Consider the following 18,837-nt stretch of genomic DNA (forward strand, 5'->3'; position numbering starts at 1 on the left):
AATAATTCCTTCTGTTACTTTTATGCATTTTACAATCAGTAAAATGTATTAATATAACCAGCTGGGATAAACATAAAGGCAGTTTTTATTGATGTGGCTTTTGGGGGAGTTTTTTGTTTGTTTGTTTGTTTGATATTTTGAATCAGATTACTGACACAATATTGAGAGTTTTGAAGGAAAAAAATCGGATTTTTTTAGGTGCATATGGAAAACTGTCTCTCCTGTTGTCTTGATGTCCCATAGTTTCATAATTAGCTTTTTCCAAATGTTTGCTTTTTGCCCTCCAAGAAGAACAGGAGATAAAGTGATGTTTTTGCCTCCCACCTGCACTGTTAGAAATAGTTCACATTCAACTGAGCACAACATGACTACCGCCATGGCCTGAGGCATTCTTTATACGGCCAAATACATTTTGTGGTTACAGTGTCTCCTTTTAAACATTACTCCTAGTTCTTCCAAATTCCATTTTAGAATGTAGTAAATGACTATTTTCCCTTCTGGAATATGAACAGCTTTTGGTAATATTTATTGCTTGCCATTTGTCCTCATCCTTCAAGTCCACTCAACATTTATTCACTGCATTAGATGCATTTTGTCTGTAATCTCAGCTAGAACACTACAGAACTTTTCATCATGTCACAGAGCTTTTCATCATATTTGGGAGCTTTAGAACATGTCTCCCAAACATTCAACCACTGTTTTAGGGCGTTGTTCCTATCTGATTTAAGCACCTTGTGCAATACCCTTAGCTTTATCTCTCTCAGTTTTCACACAATGTGTTGTATCCATGAGTATGTCACCTGCTTTGACGGTTGACCCTACAGCAGAGGTTCTCAACCAGGGGAGATTTTGCCACCAGGAGACATTTGGCAATTTTGGAGACATTTTTGTTTGTCACAACTCAGGGAGTGCTAGTGGTACAGTTCAACATCCTGTAATGCACAAGACAGCCCCTGCAACAAAGTCCACAATGTCAGTAGTACCAAGGTTCAGAAATCCTGCCCTTACAGAACCAAAAGCTGGGAAGAAAAAAAAAAAAAACCCGTTTTTATGAATACCCGAAGCCAAAACAGCAGGCCTTGGCCCCTCTGGGTGAACGATTTATTAATGCTCAACTTCCCAAGGACATATGTGGGTTGAAGAATAAATGTCTACTTAGAATGTACTATTGCCTTTGGGAACAAAACATAGTTACCAGCTTTTGACTTCCTGACTGAGTGGATTTTCCTAGGATTGCTGGGAAATGCTGGAGGAGTCGGCCCTGCTTCTCGAGAGAAACCCACTGCCCTCTGCCACTGACGGAATTCAAGGAAGAGGCTTCCACAAATGCTGATGATTTTCAGTGGCAAAAAAAAAAAGCACTCAAAAATGTGTATATTAGGATTGTAACTATTTAAAAAAATAGGCTGGACACAGTGGCTCACACCTGTAATCCTAGCACTTTGGGAGGGCAAGGTGGGCGATCACTTGAGGTCAGGAGTTCGAGAACAGCCTGGTCAACGTGGCGAAACCCCTTTCCTACTAAAAATACAAAAATTAGCCAGGCATGGTAGCACACGCCTATAATTCCAGCTACTCGGGAGGCTGAGACATGAGAATCTCTTGAACCTGGGAGGCGGAAGTTGCAGTGAGCCGAGATCGTGCCACTGCACTCTAACCTGGGCAACAGAGCAAGATTCTGTCTCAAAACAAAAACAAAAACTAAGCAGAGGAAAAAGACTTAAAAGAGGTAATACCAATATGGTAAACTAGTTGTGTTTTGGCAGTGGGTTTCTCCAAGACCATGTTCCATTTTCCCAACTAATGTGATGTGGTTTTAAAACTTCTGTAACTAAAAGAGATAGTCTCCTTTAGGAAGCTAAAGCTGGGTGTCAGTACTGTCAGTTGTTTTGTGATTTGGGCACTTGTGAAGGCAATGTTTTGTTTTCTTCTCCTCTGAATAGGAATTCCCAGTACTAGCTCAGAGGACACCATCTTAGCCCAAACCCTGGGCCTGGCCTACTCTGAAGTCATTGAAACTTTGCCGGATGGCACAGAGAGACTGAGCAGCTCTGCTGAGGTTGGTGCCTAAGAACTTACTTCCAGAATGATCACCTTGATGCGATTTTGATAGACATTTTCCTTCAGGTGCAAATTACAACCTGTTCCTTCACTCGTCCCCATACCTAACAGCCCTGTAGCCTCATATCTCTATGAAAACAAAATAATATTCTTCAAGATCTGGAAGTTTGTCAATTGTAAATCAAATTCAGTCCTCAAATAGAATGGTATCAAAATAACTAATTTTATGTTGGGGATCTCTGCTTGAGAAAAATTATCTTTTCTAAGGAATCTCTGGTTCCTTGGGAGAAGTGACTGAAATTGTTTCTTCTTCCTAGAGGAGATATCTGTTCTCTCCAGATTACTGACATTATTTCTGCCTAAAGTGTAACTCACTTATAGAAATGAACAGGGAAGTTCAGAGTCATGTTTATTTGGTCAGGGTTATCTCTTGCTAGCATGAAACAGCAGCACTTAAAGATGGTATATCTGGCAGGATTTGAGCCCAGCCTCTATGTTGAACTAACCTGGAAAGTAGGATGGAAGAGGTAGGGTGAGGGATGGGAGGAGGTAGTGGGAGCAGTGACTCTCAAGTTTGAGCACACGTCAGAATCCCCTGGTGGCCTTGTTAAACCACAGCCTGGCCCCCACCCCCACCCCAGGGATTCTGATTTAGTAGTCCCAGGTGAGACCCCAAAATTTGCACTTCTAACAAGTTTCCAGATACTGCTGCTAATGCTGCTGGTCCAGGGAACACATTTTGAGAATCAAGGGCTTAGAACCTTGCCACTCAATGTCTGGTCTCTGGACCAGCAGCACTGGCATCACTTGTTAGAAATGTGGGATCTTAGATCCCACGCTAGTCTAATAAGATCCCTATATGATTTGTATGCACATTAAAAGTTTGAGAATACTGGCTTAGAGCACTCTTAAATTTAACTGCACACTGGAAATACCTGAAAGTTTTAAAATAATACTGATGCCTGGGTCTCACTCCAGATACTCTGATTTGATGGTTAGTGGTGGTAAGGAGGGCATGGATCAGACATCAACAGTGTTCAAAGCTCCCTAGTTGATTCTGATGTGCGGCAGAGCCTGGGAACTACTGACTTAACATAGCGATGCCACCCCTGGCCATGGCTCTGAATCATCTGGGAGGTGCCTACAGGTCCCACCTTGGCTGATCTTGATTCAGTGAGACCTGAAGATCCAAGTTTTTCTGGTTTGCGACTATCTGGCTATATTTATATCTATAAAATAAGGGAATATGGTCAGATTTTCTCCTTTGTAGGGAGTGCATGGTTTCTAACCCCATGTTTGTGGCTTTACTTCATAAATTGCATCCCCAGACATGAGTCATGCTCTAAGATATGGACCCTTAAGCCTTTTTTTAGACCTTGTTTGAGCAGGTTCCCTGGAGGGTGGAGCAGAGCGAAGTCACAGTGTCTGTAAGGAGCCCCAATTAACCCTTTCAAGAAAGGGGACACTCGTGGCCAAAATTAGGCTTCTGAAGTTCCCAGTGAAACATCCACTCTTTAGTACAGTTCTCTGAGCATCAGTTATGCTTTCTGGCTTCTTTCACACAGCTTCAGATGGTCTGTTGAAGCCTCTCCTGACTCTAGGCTGAATATCTAGAGTAAAAGAATTATTTCAATAAGTAGAAGGAGAATGGCTAGGGAAAGGCCACTTTCGTCTATGAGCTTCTGGAATGGAAAGACAGTGATGTTAGGAGAAGACTGACTTTCAGGAGAGCTTTTTATGATTTGCATCGTGACTGTGCTAGTGGGAGTGCAGAAAGACACTTCAGACCATTCATGAAAAGGGCTACTTTTGATCAACATAGCTGTATTTTCTTATTCTTTATGCCTCTTGACTGTAAGCTCCTTGAGGACATGGGAAGATCATATTTATCTTTGTGCCCCCAGTGGCTAGCACAAGCCCAGCACATACAGATGCCCAGTGGGTCTTCATTGAACAAATTTGAGGGTGCCCACAATCCAGGTTGTTACCAAGCCACACTGGCGCAATTCATATAATTAGTTTGGCTCTCTGAAAAGCACCAAGTGAAAAGATAATTTATCTTTTGTACTATTAGTGGTCTGTCCTGCTGTCTATAAAATGGGAGCATTTAAATATAAAAAGAGTGGTCTGGTTCTTCAAGCCGAAGCCTCAGAATGTTCCTCTGCTTGTCTGAATTCCTTCTACTTTAGGATAATATTGAATTTTTATTTTCTGAATATTTTCCCCCCAACAGGGGAGTAGTCATTAAAAATCCTTATCATGCAGTTCTTTACTGGCAGCTAAAAGCTGATATTTGATGATCTCTGTAGTTGTCACAGGGCTCTGGTGATAAGGAAAGCCACAGAACCAGGGCCAACCGAGACACATTAGACACAGTGCCTCGGGCTCACAATACTTTTAGAGGCCTCTGCAAAAGTTTTAATTTCTTTTAAAATCAGAAGAAAAAAAATGAACTTTTAGGGTGAAAAGTTACATTTCTCTTTATATTGATGCAGTCTTAATATTATCTGAAGGAGCAAGGAGCCTACAAAGGCAGAAGCACCTGGGGCTCATGAAAGTCAGGAATACAGCTCTGCACAGAACTGGTCCCTTGGGAGAGCCACACATAAACATGGCAGGACTGGTGGCAGCATTGGGGTGGTGACTCGTGCTATGCAGAGAGGAGTGAGCTCTCTTTTCTCTCCCTGTCAGTTCACAGGTATGACCCGGCAGGATGCTTTTCTAGCCCTGACTCAGAAAGCCCGGGGGAAGAGAGTGGGTGGAGACGTGACAAGTGATAAACTGAAAGACTGGCTGATTTCGCGGCAGCGCTACTGGGGCACACCAATCCCCATTGTCCACTGCCCAGCCTGTGGCCCCACACCTGTGCCCCTGGAGGACTTGCCCGTGACCTTGCCCAACATCGCGTCTTTCACTGGCAAGGGAGGCTCCCCACTGGCCATGGCTTCAGAGTGGGTGAACTGCTCCTGCCCGAGGTAAGAAGCCACATCCCTGCAGCGGTGACTGTGCCTATGGCCCCATACCTGCTAGGGCTTCAGACACCCTCCTCCCTCCTGGTGCTAACTCTGCTCCCCTTTTCCCTGACTTCCACGGGGCTGGAAAGAACACTGTGGATCTTTGAGGCCCTTTAAGAGAAGGGTCTGGAATCTGTGACCCTGCCTCTGCAATGGGCATCCTCCATTCTCTGAGCTATTGGAAGCAGCAGTGTCAGTTCAGATCTATGCCAGAAACATCTGATCCAACTGATGGAAAAACTCTAAATTTTCCTTACAGCTTTGTAAAAAAAAACACTTTCCTCCATTTTGATATTCCAGAGAGCCACGTGGAGAGGAGAGAAAAATGTTCTCTTCTCCACCTTGCAGTTTTCCAATATAGTGACTGTAACAACAGTGGAGATTTTATCACGAGTAGCAGAGTAGTAGCTAAGAGAGCAAGTGTGCTCAGGGGCTCCATTCTTTAATATGCGGAAGCGCCATGGTTCCTTTCTCCTCATTTTGGAAGCGGGATTATGGTTTTCTGTCTATTCACTGGCATGTCTCAAGTGTGGTTTTTAATGATGCTGTCCATATCAGCTAATTAAACAAACAGCAGATTCCAAGTTCCAGTATTTTCCTTCTTCTGCAGAGAAGCCATTTTTCTCTGCCTTATAGATCATGATGAGGATATTTTAAAATAATTTTGTATTCTGTCCGTATAGAGCTGAGTTATTAGGTTGACAATTAGGTAACCACATAATGTAATTGGAAGTCTTGAGCTGGGAGTCAGATCAGTGATGGATTCAAGTCCTGGCTCTGCCTCCTAACTGTCTAGCCTTGGGAAAGTCATTTACCTTCTCTGAGCTTGAAATCCCTCATCAGGAACAAAAATAACCCCATCGAAGGGCTTTTCAGAAGACTAGAATTAACACATGTCATCCTGCACAGTGATACCTTCTAGGCCTTCAATAAATGGAAACTTTACAGCCATCCAGCCAGGTACTTGCCAGCCATCCTCCCAGGTCCTCACTGAGGCAGTTTTGAAATTCAAGATGGAACTTGGAGGAAGATACATAGGAAGGCCCAGACCATTTTAGGGTAGAAATGCTGGCTCCAGGAGGAAAATAGAGTACCCTCTTTGTTGATAAACACTGACAAAGGGCTTCTCTACCAGAGATGTTGGTGGCCTACATACAGCACAGCAGTTGTGGCCTTATTGATGAGGATAAGGTTTCCTGCCTTGGCTGCAGAATTACTGGAGGGCAGAACCTAGGCCTTGGTGTTGGGCAAGGCTCCCTGGATAATCTTAATGAGCATCCAAGGCTGAGAGCCACTGAGCCAGTGTGGCAGAGCGAGGCAGCCCAGTGGTACAGACTATAGGCACCAGAGCCCACCAGATGTGGATTTCTTACCCTTGAACTACAAGGCCTTGGAAAAGTTTCTTAACCTCTCTGAATCCTAGTTACTCATCTGAAAAATGGGGATGTGAGTAGTATTGGTCTCATAATCCTCAGGGCTACTGGGGATAAAATGAGACAATCCCCAGTAGCCCTGAGGATTATGAGATTAAATGAGATAATTTCAAGTACTTTTGAAGTACTTGGCTCAGTTCCTACTACCCAGTATTATTATCATTACTATTGGAGCTAATCCTGATAACGTTACCACCATTATCTATCACTTCTATCCCTCCTACTTGCCACGTAGCTTCTTCCTACTTTTTAATATCAGCAATAAAACATGTTAGTTGCCTTCAAGTCCAACAAGGCCATTAAAAAGGAAATCAGCATGGCAAATGTTAGCCAGATGTTATTCCTTTTGTAAATTGAGCCCTGCATTTTCTCCCTCACTTGGACCTCACTTGCACAAGGTGAGGAAGAAAAAGTAATCTTTATTTTCTAATTGTTTCCCAAAATAGTGTCTGTGTTCTGGTTGATTGCTCTCCAAATAAAAAGACCTGGCTTTAATTTAGAGATGCATTGTTGAGATCAGCTTCTTAGAGCAGCCCTGGGTGGTAGGAAGCTGGATTCCCTGAGGACTCGCTCCGAAAAGCTTCTACTCCTAGAGACCACCACTGTTCTCATTGGGAGGTCCCCTGATTAAAATGCAGGGGGTCCCAAAGCCCTGCCAGATCTAGGGCGCCCATGCTCTCTGCTCAGCCACTGCATTTAAGCAGCTGATGAGGGAGCTAGGGGAATATGTGGGGGACTGGCCGTTTCCTTGGGTAATATTTGTAAAGCTGGTATGAACTACTTCACAAATGGAAAATAGAAATGCAACCCTTCTTTTATTCTTAAATTAAAAATATGGGCTCAAGCCCATACATGCTAAATTTGCAGAAGATGTATCAGTTCCTCTTGGGACTCCTCATCCCTTCTCCCCAAATTCTGCAATAACCCCCAAAGACTTTACTGCCCAAAACGTGATATTTGGAGGGGTGATGAGCCTCATATCCATGCCTTAGAAGGGAGAGCCTGCTATGGCTTCCTGCTGCCACAGAAAGCCCTGTTGATAGCTGGTCCTACCCATCAGACAGAAGGTGCTGATTCTCTGCTGATCCAGGCCTTGAGGAGTCTCCAAGGCAGCTAATCCCTGTCCTGTGCTAGGCTTGACTAAGGGCACCTTCTTTTGAGTTCCTAGGTAGTATGGCTTTTGGCACCTGGTTCTTTCAGTCCCACAGGCCCACAACTCTAGGAATGTTCTTAAGAATGAGTGTAGCAGCTGGGCACGGTGGCTCATGCCTGTAATCCAGCACTTTGGGAGGCCAAGGCAGGAGGATCACTTAAGGTCAAGAGTTTGAGACCAGCCTGGCCAACATGGTGAAACCCCGTCTCTACTAAAAATACAAACATTAGCCGGGCATGGTGGCATGCACCTGTAATCCCAGTTACTCAGGAGGCTGAGGCAGGAGAATTGCTTGAGCCCAGGAGGCAGAGGTTGCAGTGAGCTGAGATTGAGCCACTGCACTCCAGCCCAGGTGACAGAGCCAGACTCCCATCTCAAAAAAAAAAAAAAAAGAATGAGTGTAACACTTGGGCTCTTGTGAAACCTTGGTCCTTCTGGACATGTCTGTCCCTAGGACAAGGATTCCTTTTTCTTTTCAACCCTTCACATATCAAGGATCTCACTTTATTCTCTGTCTTGAGCACCAGGGCTTTCTTCACTCTAACATAAGGAACCTATCTTTAGGCAGTGATCTGGCGGTAGATAATGTAATTAGCCTTGGAGGGGGGTCCTGATTTCTAGCATTTGCCAGTTTTTGTGATGTACATACTCCCATCAGGGCCAGTTTCAAGCTACCAACTTGCCATCTTTTGTCACAGTGGTATAAAGAGATGCTGACAATTGATTCTCACAGGCTGGCGTGAGCTGGCTCCAGCAACCATTGCCTTTGGGGCTTCCAAGATGGTTTGTCTTCCTCAGGTCATCCTGGTAGATTTCTGCACCTGTCACCCCAGAACAGAAGTAGAAGAAAAATCCAAGTTGATTTTCCACACATCTCCCTATGTTTGGTTCTCATTTCTCTTCATGCATTGATTGGCTTCACAAGCATCATAAAGTAGACATTGGCGAAGGCAATCTTGACATGCCTGGAACAGAAGTTAATGCACAAAAGAGATGCCTAATCCTGTCTTGTCCTTTTGGGTGGTGAGGCTTTCTACCAGGTTAAATTCAGAGAAGTGGAAAATAAGGCTTTTAATTGTTGAAAATTGAAACTTTTATTTATAAATTTCTTTAAAACATCACATACTATACAATATAAAAAGAGAGCTTTCCCTGAATTGTCTTTTCATATGTGGCTTTATTCTTTTTTTTTTTGAGATGGAATCTTGCTCTGTCGCCGGGCTGGAGTGCAGTGGCACAATCTTGGCTCACTGCAACTTCCACCTCCCGGGTTCAAGAGATTATCCTACCTTAGCCTCCTGACTAGCTGGGACTACAGGCACACGCCACCACACCCAGCTAATTTTTCATATTTTTAGTAGAGATGGGATTTCACCATGTTGGCCAGTATGGTCTCGATCTCTTGACCTTGTGATCCGCCCCCCTCAGACTCCCAAAGTGCTGGGATTAAAAGCTTGAGCCACTGCGCCCAGCCTGTGGCTTTATTCTTATGACATTTTAAATTCATACTTATTGTTATAGCTCTCTCAAAAGCTGGTGGAAAACTGCATTAAAATGTAAAAAGAAACCAAATGATGAATTTCATTTCTTTCTTAGGTGCAAGGGAGCAGCCAAGAGAGAGACAGACACGATGGATACCTTTGTTGATTCTGCTTGGTACTACTTCAGATACACTGACCCTCACAATTCGCACAGGTAAAACGTCCTTGCTGACGTCCTTGAGCATGTGTCAATATAGCTCCTCCCAGAAGCAGAGACCAAGATAGAATTAGACATGCAAGAGATTTCTTGGGGGAAATGCCTGTGCGGATTAAAGGGGAGAAGAGGAGGAGTGGGCAGAGAGTGCTCTTAGACCACAATGGCCTATGACAGGTGTGAAAGGAGAAGGGAAAGGAAGGAGGATCAGATGGAGGAGCCTCAGTTCACAGCACAACTCTGAGAAAACCTCGACCTGGCCAGTGGGAAGCCCCGAGCAAAGCTAGTCCATTAGAGTCTTCAGTCAGGCTAAAATGTCTTGGTTCCAGCCCCTCCCTCTACTCTCCTGAGAGCAGCCTGGGAGAGCAACATGGGCTGGCAGGAACACACCAGAGTGGGTCCACAGATGCAGCAGCTGGAAGCTGTCAGTCAACTGTGCACCTCGGAACAGGCTCTCTTAAAGGGAGAGTGCTACATCATTAAGTTAGATTATTCATAGCCAAGTAAATCCGAAGTACAACACAAATACAAAACAGAAAAAGGAAGGAAATGCTACTGTAATACTCTCCTTGCAGTGAACTGCATTTGTATGATTGTAAAGATGTAATGTTATTTATTTAACTGAAAAGAATGATGTAACCCTACAGAGAAAGTAGCAGGTGGGGAGGGTGAGAGAGCTAAGAAGCCTCACCTCTTACCACAGAGTCAATAGATCATTTCCTAAATTGATAAATCAATAAAGAGTATAAGCATGTTTTTTTTTTTTTTCCAATAATTGCCAGGAGAAACAACCAAAAGAATTAAAAGTGGCTAAGAGACAGGCCTGAGGCAAGGAAAGAATTGGGGCTGGAGACCACTGTTTTTCATTATAAATCTTTCAGTACCATTTGATTTTTCAGCTGTATTCATGTGTTTCTTTGAACCCTGCCCCCACCCCTGCCCACCCAAAAAAAAAAAATTAAGGGAAAGAGAACAGTAGGTAGCCTTGTAAAGAGAGAGAATGAGAGCTGAAAGAAACTCTTCCAGAGCCCAGGAAAAAAACAGCATTGTGCTTAAAAGGGCCTTGCCTGATTGCTCTTGTCCATGGCAGAAACATTCTGGAACCCTGTTCCCTACATATAAAATATGCCCCCCATTCTTCGTAGTTCTAAAATAATATATTTCTAGTGAGACAGATACTCCTGCCCTCACCTTGCCAGAATTTCAACCTGCAGTGTTGTGATTCTGTAATTTGAGTTCATATCAGATATGAAGGGGATCCTTGTCGTCATGGTGGCTCACGCCTGTAATCCCAGCACTTTGGGAGGCTGAGGAGGTGGATCGCCTGAGGTCAGGAGTTGGAGACCAGTCTGACTAACATGGCAAAACCCTGTCTCTACCAAAAATACAAAAATTAGCTGGGCATGGTGGCGAGCCTGTAATCCCAGCTACTTAGAAGGCTGAGACAGAAGAATCACTTGAACCGGGGAGGCAGAGGTTGCAGTGAGCCAAGATCGCGCCACTGCACTCCAGCCTGGGCAACGGAGTGAGACTTCCTCTCAAAAAAAATAAAAAAGAAAAGAAAAAAGAAATGAGGGGGATACTGAGTGAAAGATACCCTGCAAAGGCAGGAAGGGTGCAAGGTGACGATTGTGGCTGGGAACCACCAGCATGGCCTTCTCTGGCCCATAGAGGGGCTCCCCTTCAGGGCCTTTCCTCTATAAGGGGCCATTGGTGCATTTCATGTAGTAATAACTGGCTTAGAATGCAAGTGGGGTCAGAGTCTTTATTTTCTCTGAGTGCTTCAAAGGAAAGCCTTCACACAGATGAGAGAGACTCCAAGTAACTGGCGGGAGAGACATCCTGAGACCGTCACAGCCTGTGAACAGCAGTGAGCACTTCATTTCCCTCATGGCACACTGTGGTTAGCTTCAGCCTGGGCGCGAGTTCTTCCTGGGGTGGTTTCCTGAGTGGATCATAAATCCAAGCTGTAGCTACTTTCAACATTTCACTCCTTAATATATCCCAAACTTGTTTTCTGGCCAAATACCATCCTTCACTTCCCTTTCTTTTCTGTCGCCTGGATTGGCAGTTGAATTTCTTTAGGGAATTATTTTTCACAAAGCAAAAAAGTGATTTTTAAAACTTTTATCAGAATTCTGGTACAGTGACTGGAGAACACCAAACTATATTAAAATGCAAATATGTGGTGGTGGCCAGACTCTTTTCTAGCCTCAGAGCTGAAGTCAGCCAAGTCCATCCTGGGGGAAAAGGTGGCTTGAGGTGTCAGGGAACCAATTCACAAATATTCGAAGCCCTCCAAAGGCAAAGGTTTGCTTGATTGGCTGACCTCAAGGGACAGCATTACCTTGGCAACACAGAGGTCTGTCGCCAGCCACTGCTGCCTCTCCCTGTGAGGGTCCCAGCCAGAAAATGGAAATGGCATTTCCTTTCCTCTACAGTGTCCATTGGGACCTGAGAGTATGAGAAAGCCTTTCTATTAGTATCTGTTGGCCAAAAAGTATCTGTTGAGTACTATTAAGTGAGAGAGAGTTATTGGGCTATTTTATGATAATTCACCCTAAATATGCTGCATTGCATTCATTAAGCAATATACAGGCTCTTGCTGACTAGATTTTCAGGCTGCTTTAAAAAACAAAATCAATTTTCTGTTTTAAAATAAATATTTACAGCTGGGGCACAGGCTTACACCTGTAATCCCGTAATTTTGGGAGGCCAAGGCAGGAAGATCAGTTGAGGCCAGGAGTTCGAGACCAGCCTGGACTGAACATAGCAAGACCTTGTCTCCACAAAAAATGTTTTTAAAAAATTAACAGACGGCCAGGTGCAGTGGCTCATGCCTGTAGTCCCAGCACTTTGGGAGGCCGAGGTGGGCAGATCACCTGAGGTCAGGAGTTTGAGACCAGCCTGGCCAACATGGCAGAACCCCATCTCTACTAAAAATGTAAAAATTAGCCGGGTGTGGTGGCAGGCACCTGTAATCCCAGCTACTCAGGAGACTGAGGCACAAGAATAGCTTGAACCCTGGAGGCGGAGGTTGCAGTGAGCCGAGATCACACCCCTGCCTGGGTGTGTAACAGCAAGACTCCATCTCAAAAAGAAAAAAAAAAAAAAAGAAAAGAAAAAATTAGCTGGGCATAGTGGTGTGTGTCTGTAGTCCTAGATTCTTGGGAGGTTGAAGCTGGAGGATCGCTTGAGCCTAGGAGTTGGAGGATGCAGTGAACTATAACTGTGCCACTGCATCCAGCCTAGGTGACCGAGCAAGACCCTATCTTTAATAAAGGAAAAAAAAGTTTAAATGTGAAAGTAAATTAATAAATAAAATAAGCATTTAGTTTCTACATGTTAATCTTCATTGTAAATACCACATTGCCCTCTATTGGTAGGAACTCCGAAGTCTCAATTTTGTAATCATAATAATAATAACTAAAGTGAATCTGGATATTCAAGGTACATTGTAGCAAGGTGCCTTGTTTTGCTGGTATGTTTTCCTCTTGTCCTCATTTTATATGCAAATTGCTTTTGTTGAAATATATGAGTAATATCTTCTGTAACCATTTTTAAAATTTCATAAATTAACACATCTGACTTTTTTCTTTTTTAATATATAAGCTTTTCTCATATATATATATATTTTGTTTGTTTGTTTGTTTGTTTCGTTTTTGAGACAGAGTCTTGCTCTGCTGCCCAGGCTGGAGTGCAATGGCACAATGTTGGTTCACTGCAACCTCCGCCTCCCGGGTTCAAGCGATTCTCTTGCCTCAGCCTCCTAAGTAGTTGGGATTACAGGTGGCCACCACCACACCTAGCTAATTTTTGTATTTTTAGTAGAGACGGGGTTTTGCCATGTTGGGCAGGCTGGTCTCAAACTCCTGACCTCAGCTGATCCACCTGCCTTGGCCTCCCAAAGTGCTGGGATGACAGGCATGAGCCACCACGCCCGGCCTTCTCTTATATTTTAAAAAGAAAATCATTGTTATTCCCTGATGCAGTTCATTTCAGGGCATATGCGTGTTACAGTAGGTCTGTTTAATTTACACAATTGTGGCAAAGCAGGTTTTTAAAAAATGTCCCTATCTCTTTTTTACAGCCCCTTTAACACAGCAGTGGCCGATTACTGGATGCCTGTGGATTTGTACATTGGAGGGAAAGAACATGCTGTCATGCACTTGTTCTATGCAAGATTCTTTAGTCATTTTTGCCATGATCAGAAAATGGTTAAACATAGGTAAGCATTCATACTGCTTTGCAAAAGAATTCAGTTGCATGAATAGCAACTTTAAGCAGGTGTCAGTTCTTCTGAAGCAAGGTAAATGCATGTAGTAGAGTAATACTAGTTATCTAGTATGCTTTAGAGGTTGTTGTCAACCTTAACCATTTGAGGTCCATTTATATTGCTTAATCAGTTCTGGCAAGTGATGTTGCTGGCTTGCATAGAACCTAGCCTTCTGTGCTTCTCTGTTTAACTGAGTTAAGTAATTAAGAATTGTACCTGTGAGGCAGAGAGGAGTGGCCCATAATGTTTTATAGCATCCCGTGTGAGGTCATGCTTATCACCTAGTCCTTCTGTGTCAGCTCTGTTCCTAAGCTTGGCTGAATCCCACCTTGATGCATCCCTCTGAAAAATGTATAGAGTGGATTTGAAAGAGAATCACATTGTAAAAACATCAGTAAATTCTTTTCCTGTTGGCCTATTGTAACCCTTTCCTAATAATGGCCAGAAAAATGTGTGTGTGCTTTTTCCCATGAAACGTATCATATATAAAAATTACATATTTAATGCATTTAAAGAATTGTACAATACATTAAATATGTAATTTTTATATATGAACATACATGCCCCACTCCTCAGTTTAAGAAACAGAGTGTTATAGGTATCTTAGAATCCCCAAGGTGCCCCCTCCTATTATGTATCTCTCTTCTATGCCCACTACCTTGCCCCTAGCTAATACCGATCCTGGATTTTTAATTCCTCACTTTCTTCCTTTTCTTTATAAATGTATCATTTCTGCATGTATTTTTAAACTATGTATTGTCTGGTTTTCCTGTGTTTGAACTTTACATAGGTAGGATTATATTTCAGGTATTCTGTCTTGCTTTCCTCACTCAGCAGTTTTTTGAGATTCAGCAGTGCTGACGGATGAAGTTATATTTCTTCCTGTTTCACTGCTGCAAGATATTCCATTATATGGAATGAAACTTCCAATATAGAACTCAGTTTATGTATCATACCACCATTGATGGTGGTCAGACTGTTTTGTGCAATTGTGAACAAAACTGCTATGAACCTTCTTGCACATGGTTCATAGTCACCATTTCTTTAAAATGCGTACCTAAGAGTAGAATTCCTCGATTGTAGGATATGCACATGTTCAACTGTCTTGAGAAACACCAAACTATTTTCCGTAGTGATTACCTAAGCCTATGCTCCCACTAGTGGAAATGAGGGTTCCAATCTCTCTACATCGTCATCAACATTTTGTACTATCCAACTTTTAAATTTCACCAAACCAGTGGGTATATAATGCGTCACGTTGTGAGTTAAATTTGAATTTCAAGACATCGATTTTTTTTTAATTTTTTTATTTTTGATTTTTGCAGGTACATAGTAGGTGTATACTTATGGGGTACATGAGATATTTTGGTACAGGCATGTAATTTATAGTAATCACATCATGGAAAATTGGGTATCCATCCCTCGAAGCATTTATCCTTTGTGTTACAAAATCCAGTTTTACTCTTTTAGTTATTTTTATATGTTTAATTAAGTTATTGTTGACTAGTTGATTTCTTAATAAAGTTTATCATATTTCATAGGTTTATGAATCTCTGTGATCAAATCCCTGTTTGTATCCTATGCTTTTATTTTTTCTAGATCATTTCTCTTTTATTGATTTGTAAAGGGTTCTTTAAATATTCTTGATACTAATCCTTTTTCAGCTATATGTATTACAGGTAGTTTTTTCTAGTTCTTGGCTTGTCTTGTTTTTATGGCATCTTTTGATGAACAGAAACTCTTAATTTAATGTAGTAAAAATTAATAATCTTTCCTTTATGGCTATTGCTTTCGGTGTGTCAGTATTCTTAATGGAATAGTTCATCCTTTTCCCCATTGATCTGTAGTGCCCTCTCCATCATAAACCAAGTTGTCATATATTCCAGGGCCTGTTGATAGGATCATTATTCTGGGACTACAGGCGCCCACAAGCACGCCCGGCTCATTTTTGTATTTTTAGTAGAGATGGGGTTTCACAGTGTTGGTCAGGCTGGTCTCGAACTCCTAACCTCAAGTGATCCACCTGCCTTGGCCTCCCAAAGTGCTGGGATTACAGGCATGAGCCACTGTGCCCGGCCAGTTTCTTTATAGCTATCTTCCAGTTTCTAATTGTCTCTCTGTCTCCATCTGCTGATTAACCCATTCTTTGAGTTTTTTTATTTTAATTATTCTTCATTTCTAGAAGTTCTAGGTTTTTAAATTTTCCTTTATTTTTATAGTATTTTCTTGCTATCTTTTAAGTCTTTATTTTCTAAAATAGATTAAACATACTATTATATTGTCTGATAATTCTTTAATGTCATTATGGGTCTGTTTAGTCATTTGTTGTTTCTGCTCTTCTCACTCATGATGCCTAGTTCTTTGGGGGATGGAGTGCAAGGGGTGTTTTAACTGACCTTATATTTCTTGAACCTTTTTTTTTTTTTTAATAGGAACTCTTTGGAACCTCTCTGCTAGAGGTGATTTTGTGTTAGCGTCTCCCTGTTGCCTGGAGATGCTATCAATCCAAGACCACTTTAAATTGAATTTTCTGCTTGAGGTTTTTAGGACCATATAGGTAATATGAATACAGTCCCAAACCCACATGAGGGTCAACTTCTGTCTACAGATTCTCAGGAGAAATACTTTTCTTTCCTCCTGCACATTACCATGGTCAAGATAGGCGAGTTTCCTTGTTTGTCTCTTCTAACCACAGGTTTATTTCTAGTTCATTGATGATTTCTAGTTCATTGATGATTCCTGTCTTGAGATCTTCTAGACTCCCAAAGTTGCTTAGGCTTTAGGTTTTGTGTCCTATCTTTTGTGTACCATGCCATGCACAAACATTTATGATCACAGGGGTTCTATAGATATGCCCAGGGTAGACGCTGGCTTCAGGAACTGTGTTTTCCTAAGTTGGGTTTGGTTTTGTTTTGCCAGCTCAATGTATTTTACATTCCAACTAACTTTTTCACTTGTTTTGCATCAGGACAATAATTCAGGCTCTCTTGTCTGCTGTATTACCAGAAGCATAATTGCTGGATTTTTTTTTTTCAGTTGTTGTTATGTTGTTTTTCTGTTTGTTTACTACAACATTCTTTAGAATATTTTTTAATTACATAGAAGAAAGGGGAAATATCTGATTGTTTCCCTATCCAGATAACCTATGTTGACAATTTAAAAAAAAAAGTAATACATGTCTAAACCATTTTGTAACTACACAGAAAGTGAACATTGTTGTCTCCCTCCCTGCACGCCACTCTTTAGCCCTTTCCTCAACTTTTAGGTTTCTTTTTATTTCTTCCAGGAAAATATTTTGCCTATCCCCACATGTGTTTTTATTGATATACTCATTTTAAATGTTGCTTATATTGCATACATATCCTTTGCTTCTTTGACTTAATAATATAGCTTGGTGGTCTTTCCATATCAGCACAAACAAATATCACATTCTTTTTAATGTAGGCTTAGTATTCCCTCATTTGGACATACCATAATTTATGTAAGCGGTCACCTATTCTTCCAATTACTATTTTTTTTTTAAAGTCCAGTGACCCTCTTTATTGATATGCTTAGCAAATAATTGGGAGCATCTCTGTAGGCTCAAGTCCTAACACTGGGGAATTCTGGGTCAAAAAATATGTGTCTTTAAAATTTTGATAGACAGAAAAATATTACTTTTAAAACTTCTGTAATGCAGACAGAAACCCATTTTCATTAAAATGAAGCACATTGAAAGCTCCTTCCCTTCACCTAACCCTCGGACCAGATGGCTGACTCTGCACAAGCATGCATGGATTAAAAGAAGTCTACTGTACAGAAAACTAATTTAGGGTCTAAATTAAAAGCTTAAAATAAATTTATTCTCATCAGTTCCAGAGACCTTCATGTATAAAAATAAACTGGTCTGCATCAGAAGGACACTAAAAACATTAACAGCATTACTCCTCATGTAAATAAATTTGTTAAAATGTTTGTACTTTAGGTTCTAGAATTTACCAATTCTGCCTTGCATTTCTTATGTCTGGAAACTAATTTACCTAACTAGATAAAGATTGTCATTGACAATGGGAATTGTGTCCTGTTACTGTCATGGTCTCATGGATATTACACATTTTTAGTGAAATCCTTTCTTTCTTTCTTTCTTTCTTTCTTTCTTTCTTTCTTTCTTTCTTTCTTTCTTTCTTTCTTTCTTTCTTTCCTTTCTCTCTCTCTCTTTCTTTCTTTCTTTCTTTCTTTCTTTCTTTCTTTCTTTCTTTCTTTCTTTCTTTCTTTCTCTTTCTCTCTCTCTCTCTCTCTCTCTTTCTTTCTCTCTTTCTTTCTTTTTTCTTTCTTTCTTTCTTCTTTCCTTCTGGAACTTGAGTTTAGGTTGAATGTGGTAACTTATGCCTGTAATCCCAGCACTTTGGGAGGCCAAGGTGGGTGGATCGCTTGAGGTCAGGAGTTAGAGACCAGCCTGGCCAATGTGGTGAAACCCCATTTCTACTAAAAACACAAAAATTATCTGAGCATGGTGGCATGTGCGTGTAGCCCCAGCTACTAGGGAGGCTGAGGCACAAGAATTGCTTGAACCTGGGAGGCAGAGGCTGCAGTGAGCCAAGATCGTGCCATTGCACTCCAGCTTGGGCAACAGAGCAAGACTCTGTCTAAAAATTTTTAAAAAAGAAAAGAAATTGAGTTTAATCGCTTGAAACAGATAAAAGTTTATGTTCTTCAAAGGAAATGTTCTCCAGTGTGTGCAGTTGTGCACACCTATGTTCTTAGCTACTCCAGAAGCTGAGATTGAGGCTGAGGCGGGAGGATCACTTGAGCCCAGAAGCTTAATTCCAGCCCGGGCAACATAGCAATACCCTGTTTCTAAAACAAAACAAAACAAAACAAAACACAAAGGAAATGTCCTCCATGGGCTAGGGAGCATTGATTAGAACTTAAGTTTAAAGACCAAATACAACTTGAGAAACATCTCAGGCCAGGCGTGGTGGTTCACACTTGTAATCCCACCACTTTGGAAGACCAAGGCGGAAGGATCACCTTCGGCCAGGAGTTTGAGACCAGCGTAGGCAACATAGTAAGACTCCATCTGTAAAAAATAAAATAAAATAAATAAATAAATTTAATGAGCCAGGTGTGGTGGTGCACACTTTTAGTCCCAGCTACTTGGGAGTCTGAGGCAGCAGAATTACCTGAGTCCAGGAGTTCGAGGCTGCAGTGAGCCATGATTGCCAC

General features: G+C 41.8%; 1 protein-coding gene across 2 annotated transcripts in view; it reads left to right on the plus strand.

The window, feature by feature from the left end:
* Positions 1-18,837, plus strand: part of LOC105480334 (leucyl-tRNA synthetase 2, mitochondrial) — a 162,386-nt gene that overhangs the window by 99,505 nt on the left and 44,044 nt on the right. For both annotated transcript variants that reach the window (XM_011739006.3, XM_011739005.3), the window contains 4 exons: positions 1,944-2,059; positions 4,753-5,036; positions 9,258-9,356; positions 13,447-13,584. In XM_011739006.3, coding sequence (XP_011737308.1) covers positions 1,944-2,059; positions 4,753-5,036; positions 9,258-9,356; positions 13,447-13,584 — 637 coding nt within the window. The remainder of the gene's footprint in view (positions 1-1,943; positions 2,060-4,752; positions 5,037-9,257; positions 9,357-13,446; positions 13,585-18,837) is intronic.

This window comes from Macaca nemestrina, chromosome 2 (genome assembly GCF_043159975.1).
Source record: "Macaca nemestrina isolate mMacNem1 chromosome 2, mMacNem.hap1, whole genome shotgun sequence".
Lineage (NCBI taxonomy): Eukaryota > Metazoa > Chordata > Mammalia > Primates > Cercopithecidae > Macaca > Macaca nemestrina.